Source organism: Alligator sinensis, unplaced genomic scaffold, assembly GCF_000455745.1.
Source record: "Alligator sinensis unplaced genomic scaffold, ASM45574v1 scaffold1019_1, whole genome shotgun sequence".
Classification (NCBI taxonomy): Eukaryota; Metazoa; Chordata; order Crocodylia; family Alligatoridae; genus Alligator; species Alligator sinensis.
The window spans coordinates 75,466-82,149 of record NW_005843564.1 but is presented as its reverse complement, the minus strand read 5'-3'; the positions used below and the strand labels follow the sequence as shown (position 1 = coordinate 82,149).

General features: G+C 47.4%; 1 protein-coding gene and 1 long non-coding RNA gene across 2 annotated transcripts; both read left to right on the top strand.

Annotated features, from left to right (window-relative positions):
- The first annotated feature begins 836 nt into the window (after window positions 1-836).
- On the top strand, window positions 837-2,651 carry LOC112548814. The gene is made up of 3 exons (XR_003092374.1): window positions 837-964; window positions 1,835-1,950; window positions 2,632-2,651. It is a non-coding gene; the product is annotated as an uncharacterized LOC112548814 (long non-coding RNA).
- A 1,621-nt stretch (window positions 2,652-4,272) lies between these two features.
- Window positions 4,273-6,054, top strand: LOC112548813 (protein lin-54 homolog). The gene is made up of 2 exons (XM_025195536.1): window positions 4,273-4,299; window positions 5,148-6,054. Exon 2 carries the CDS (start codon window positions 5,210-5,212, stop codon window positions 5,603-5,605), a length of 396 nt encoding a protein of 131 aa, XP_025051321.1. The 5' UTR covers window positions 4,273-4,299; window positions 5,148-5,209; the 3' UTR covers window positions 5,606-6,054.
- The last annotated feature ends 630 nt before the right edge of the window (window positions 6,055-6,684 follow it).

The following is a 6,684-nucleotide window of genomic DNA, read 5'->3' as shown; positions in this document are numbered from 1 at the left end:
ACTAGCCGTTTGTGCAACACACAGTTGGCAGCTAGGGCTTGGGCACTGCTGCAGGAGCTGTGGGTGGGGAGCGAGGGGCAATGGCAGGGGCAGGGCACTGACATACCAGGGTGCTCAGCACCACAAAGCAGTGTGGGGAGAGGGGAACAGTCACAGCTGGATCCATGTCCTGATGAGCGAGAGGGGCAGAGGGAGGTCTGATTTTCCATGATAAAAAACAAAAATCAAACGCCAATATGTATAGGCATTTAGAATTCGTTTTATTATCGTGATTGAGGCACTGGTCGGCTTCCAAATTGCTTTAAAACTGTAAATGTATCAGTAAAACATTGCGCTCAACTGGCACCTTTACGTAGAACGGTGTTTTGTTTTCATTACGGACTGCCGGCTTTTGAATCAGAAATTTTGCGATTTGTACCAGACAAAACCCGGATCCCCCGCTGCCGATGTCACTGTCTCACATACCCACCGGCCCCGCACCTCCCCTCGGCCCCGCCCCGCGGCCCGCTGGGGGTGGGGGAGGGGCGGCAGCCGGAACCATCACTCACTTGCCCGCCAGGTCCTTATGGGAGCCGCTGGAGTTCATTAGCTGCGCCAACCCCTGCCTCACTGCAGCCGCCATTTCCGGCCCGGCGCTTGGTCCTCCGCCCACCACCGAGAGGACGCAGCGGCTAGAGCGGCCTCCAGGAAGCTACGGCGGCTGGAGGGGTCACGTGATGCCAGTTCCTGGGTCGCGGCGGGGGCGGAGATCTCGGCTGCTCCGACCCCAGGAACTTTGTTAACAGCCGCAGGGCGTGGGAAGCGCCGCTGGCAATCGTTGCCCGGGACTGGCCGCCTGGTCCTGGTCCCGGTCCCGGTCCCGCGGTGGCGGGCGAGGCCCCGTGTGGGAGCCCGCGGGTGTCGTGAACATAGGACGGGCTTTTCCTTGGAAACAACGAGAGGAGAAAAGGGCAGCATAACAAATGTAATAAATGTGTACAGAATAGTATAAGATGTAGTCGGTGGTCTAGTACTGCTTGGCTCACACTTCAAATCAATGAAAACTGACCTTTCCTGAGAAAAAATAGCAAAGTGCAAACATGTAACAAGGGTGAAGTCAGTTATTTAGTTTTTTTATCCTTGCTCACTTTAAACCCTTCACTTACTCATTTATATCAGTCCTCCCTGCTTCGAATAGTGCTGAAGAGCCCTACCAGGATTGCGCTCTGTGGAATACAAACGACTAGAAAAGGTGGTCTGCTGCCCCACAGGCTACAACCTAATAAGATAAAAGACAACAGATGGATGCAGATAGGTCGGAAGGAAGTAGAAATTAATGAGAAATTACTTGGTCAGCATATGACAGGTGGTGCTTTCAGTGTACAGGTTGCCAGGCTTTCTTTTTAACCTTTCTCTTCTTCAGGTTTTGTATCCAGTTAATTAAGTGACTGTTTAAGCAACTGTGCTACTGTATTACCTAATGAGTCCTTATACTGTAAGTAAAACTGTTTTGTCTTGCAGTAGTTCATAGGCAACTGGTAGGGCCTGCCAGGGGGTGCATGTGCCCCCCCTGACAGGGCCAGTGCCCCCACGACAGCTGACACTGATGCTGTCAGCAGGGCTGGTGCCCCCCCCCCCCCCCCCCCCCGCCCCCCCCCCCCCCCGACAGGGCCACCGCTGTAAGTGTCTCCCCAGATTCAGGAGGCACCAGTCACTCATGCCTGGGGTTGGCATCACAGCAGGCTATGCTATTTCAAAGCAGCCTGCAGCTCCTGCTGTCTTGTTGATTACTTCATAACTTAAGTGAGTATTTTACATTAGTCACAATTTCAGGCTCTTCCTTTTCCAAACCCAGGACAAGTGAGCTGGGCTTTCAAGCACCTCCTAGAACAATAAAAGCATCAAAGAATCCTTTGCTGGGAAAAGTAGCACTATTGACTTGGTTCTTGAACGACTTGTTGATAAAATTCTGTAAGTAACAAAGCTTCTGTCTAAATAGCTGTTATAATAGTGGATGGAAATCCAAAAGTACTGAATTCAGTGCTATGAATAAATGCCCTAGCACCGTAAGTCAGTAGAACCCTAGGTTGATAATGGATGTTGGCACATATAGCCAATAAAACATTTTATGTTTCTGAGATTTCACTCTTTCTGGGTGCGTCTATGCATGCAATTATGGTGACGTGATAAACTCTGGGGTTGGAGTCAGTTGCTTGTGGACGCAGCGTTTACACGTGTGTCCGGGACCACAGCATATTAAGCCAGGGTGGAGCAGACCCGGGCTGGCAGGGAGCCCGGGGAGTCAGCCATCTGGTGGCACCATCTGGTGGCAGAGGGGCTGGCTGGGGTACGAGGGGGCTACAGTGAGGGGCTAGCCAGGAGGCAGCCCTTGCACTGCAGCACTGTTGTGCCCCAACCAGCCCCTGTCACAGTCTACGCTCCATTGGAGCACACATAATTTCTCTGCCATAGGATAGTAATGTCCCCAACTACAGGCCTACAGTGGAGTTAGTTAATTCACTGCACCCTGTCTCGGACGGCTAGAGCCGACTCAAGGTGATGTAGAAACTGCTCGTTCGTTAGGGCGGGCTGGTGAATGGAGAGGCAGACAAGGTTTAATGGTTGCAAAACTTTTACTTACGCTGCTTGTAGTTGCGACGCAGATGGTCCGGTCGTCTGAACAACTATGTGAGTTGTTCCAGCTGGCGAGGCCCAAGCCAGTTAATCCATCCGCAATTTAAGCCGGCAGGAAAAGGGTACGTCTGGGATTGCGCTCGGCGACGGGAAGAAGGATCGATAGGTGATCAGTCTATCGATCAGCTAGCCACAAGTCAGATCTCTTTAGAGGCACTCTGCAGCGTGCTCAAAGTTCTTCGACTTGGGTGGAAGTCGCACGAAATTTTAAATGGCTAGCAAGCCAATTACTAGCCGCCACGTAGGAATAATTTAGAGCTAGCCAATAGCAGGACACAAATTTGCAGTCGAATGGCGGGAACTCTCTTGCACCGGGGGTTTTCTGCTGCAACAGAAAACCTTTACTTTTGCAAGAGGCTCTCATGTGGCGGGGAAATTCCACCGTGCCAAGGCACCAAAATCACTGGGTTGTGACACACCCTAATATGAGTGCACATGTAGACTGTGGTGCCTTACTGTGGAGTTAATTAGTTAACTGCAGTAAAGCACACATGTAGATGCACCCTCTGTGAATGTCAGTCAGCTGTTTTAAATCTTTTCTGAGACCAAGTGTTTTGTCATGTGCACATGTTTTGGAGGCTGGGGAAAAAGAAATGTCTATTCTGTAATATGTTGTTAGGTCAGAAGTGGGGATTTACAGAAAGCAGCTCTTTGGAAACTTCTCATTTTAATTCTAGGCTTTCTCTGGCCCAAACAACTATTACTGTATTGCAGTGATCATAGAATCGTAGAACAGAAGGACCGGAAGGTACGTGTAAGATCATCAAGTCCAGTCTTCTGCCACCAGCAGGAGGTAATTGGGCTCAAATGAGCAAAACAAGGTGCTTGTCCAGCCTCCTCCTGAACACTGCCGAGGATGGCGATTGCACCACCTTGGCTGGCAGTGTGTTCCAGATTCTAGTTACCTGGACAGAAAAGAAGTTTTTCCTTATGTCCAGCCTAAACTTTTCCTCAACTAGCTTGTTCCCATTGGACCTCGTCCTCCCAAGTGGAGCCTTTCTGAAGAGTTGGTTCCCTAGATCCTGGTGTTCACCCCTGACATACTTGTAGACAGCTATCAAGTCACCTCACAGTCTTCTTTTACTCATACTGTACACACCCAGACCCTGAAGTCTCTCCTCATAGGGCCTGTCCCCTAGGCCCTTGGTGGCTCTTCTCTGCACCCTTTCAAGCTTATCCACATCCTTCTTGAAGTGTGATGCCCAGAACTGGACACAATACTCCAGCTGTGATCTTACCAATGCCGAGTAGAGGGGGAGGAGCACCTCTCTGGATCTATTAGCAACACATTGGCTGATGCACGCCAGAGTTCTATTTGCTCTGTTGGCGACTTCATCACATGGATGGCTCATATTCATCCTCTGGTCAGTTGTTACCCCCCAGGTCTCTTTTGGATGGGGTGCCAGCCAGTGGGCCACCACCATCATATAGATATGGTGAAGGTTCTTCCTACCCAGATGAAGGACCCAGCATTTGTCCCTATTGAACCTTGTCTGAATGTGTTCAGCCCATAGGACCAGCCCGTCAGGGTCATCCTGGATCCTTGCCCTGTCCTCAGATGTGACTACATGTCAGCTTGGTGTCATCTGCAGACTTAGTCATTGCGCTTTCCACTCCCTCATCCAGGTAATTGATAAAGATGTTAAAGAGAATGGGCCCAAGCACTGACCCCTGGGGTACACCACTAGAGATGGCCCTCCAGGATGAGGCCACCCCATCAATTACAACTTGCTGGGCCACCCCATCGATTACAACTTGCTGGGATCGGCCACTGAGCCAGTGGCCAACCCACCTCACTGTAGCCTGATCTAAGCCAGTACCCTCCAACCTGGTTGAGAGAATTTCATGGGAAACAGTATCAAAGGCCTTGCTGAAGTCTAGGTAGACAAAGTCCACTTCCTATCCCAAGTCCAGCTGGTTAGTTACCTGGTCATAAAAGGACACCAGGTTTATTAGGCATGACCTCCCCTGGACAAAGCCATGCTGGTTGTTTCTCAGTACCCCACCAGTTGCAAGCTTGTGGTTGATGGCCTCCTTGACAATTTTTTCAAAGATTTTTCCCAGGACCAAAGTCAGGCCGATCCGTCTATAGTTAGCAGGATCGTCCCTCTTCCTTTTCTTGAAGATGGGTACTACATTAGCTTTCTTCCAGTCATTCAGGACCACTCCTGGGTTCCATGATTCTTTGAATGGCCTCACCAGAGGCACCACTGCTGAAGAGGTCTGATTTTATAAATTAGGATTAAAAGGAAATTCAGGTAAATGTATTAAAAAATAAAGGATGGATGTCACATGGAAAGTATACTTCCACTAATATTTCCCTCTCTCGCCCCCTGGGACTAGTACATCCATCTTTCCTTGTCTGGTAATACACTTCTGCAAAACTTTGTACTTAGTGTGTTTTCTTAGTATGGAGTTAAGTCATTATTTACTTAGCTTTTTGCTTTTTTTCTTTTATTTCTTTAAAATTACAGTTGCAGTGCCTGGCCCTTGCCTTACTGCCAGAACATCTAATACGGAGGTGGTGTCAGCAAAAATGAACAGTTTGCTCCCTGAGGAAATAATGGATACTGGTATAACTCTTGTGGAAGATGATTGTATTAAGGTTGTTATTGTGTCCTCACCTATGGGAGAGTCCATTCCCATGGAAACAGAACTGGAAGAAATTGTGAACATAAACTCAACCAGTCACTCGGCAACTACAACTACTTCCACAGTCACCGCAGAACCATTTGCTGTGCCCAGCAGTCACTCAAGCCAAGTTGCAGTGAATACCACAATTACAAAAACTGACACCAACGCAACAATAAAACTTACATTTCGAAGTGGCCTCCATAAGTTTGGTGCTGTGACTCCAGTGACTATATCAACCAATCAGATTATTCTGAACAAGACCTCTGACCTTAAACTTAGCAATCAAACTATTAAATGAGATGGGCAAAAGCTATTTGTAACAACTTTGGGAAAGTCTGGCCAACCAATTGTTTTAGCATAACACACAACCAGCTATCCAGGTGCAGAAGATCACATCCCAGATTCAAAGTGGAGACTCTGTGGGCATTTACAGACATGCCTGTGTTTTTCTAACCCATGCTAAGTGATTCCTATCACACAGTTCAAATCAAATTTCATGCGTTAATAGATGGTCAAATTGATCATTGAGGAAGTTTGTGTATTTCTGTGCTTCTGCAGTAGAGATAGCAGGGGCCCCGGACACTTATGTAAATCAGGTAACTAAAGGACCTATGTGCTGTTTCTTATTTCCATATGAATCAAAGGAAATAACACCCTCCTCTTAAAGTACCAGATCATCTCTAAACTGTTCGTTCAGTACCGACTTTTGGGTACTTTGCTATCCATATTAAAGCTGGATTCAAAATCCCTGACAGACATAGAATTGTCTACATTTGAGTTTTCCCTAGTTATTTTTTGTTAGTTACATTGTTAGTGAGAAGGTATTCAGAATGTTTTGAAGGTTTTGGCTCTCAGCTTAGCATAGGGATGGTCAAGAATGGATCTGTTCCTGCCATTTGGCTTGAGCTTAAGGTGATGCTGGCAGTAAAAAGAAAGCTGGAAGGGAAAACAGATGTACAAATGGTGTTGCACTTTCTGGCCACGCTGTTCATGATTTTTCCCTTGTCCGTGTTATCTGAGACCAGACAAATCAATGATGCTTCCTGATTGTTTTCTACTATTTTAGCTTTTAGGAATCCTGAAAGCTTCTATAACATAACAAGTCAATCGTTTCTGTCCATCTGCAATATTCTGTACTGCTCTTATAAAACCAACTTGCTTTTTCTCTTTTGGAATCTCACTTTAGAAAAAGTTGATTACTTTGCTTGTATCTGACTTGCAGAAGATCCCATTGACTTATTTGGAAAAAGTTACAGCTGTGCTGCCTGCACGCCTGTATTTAGTAACAGATTGACAAACGTGGGCTATGGTCTAGTGCAGAACTTCCTTAGTGGAACCGGCTGGTCATGTGATGTCAGCTTTTGCTTCCAGCTGTTT

Bases quoted from the DNA above. Each gene is read 5' to 3' on its own strand.
- LOC112548813 (XM_025195536.1), top strand. From the start codon at position 5,210: ATGAACAGTTTGCTCCCTGAGGAAATAATGGATACTGGTATAACTCTT.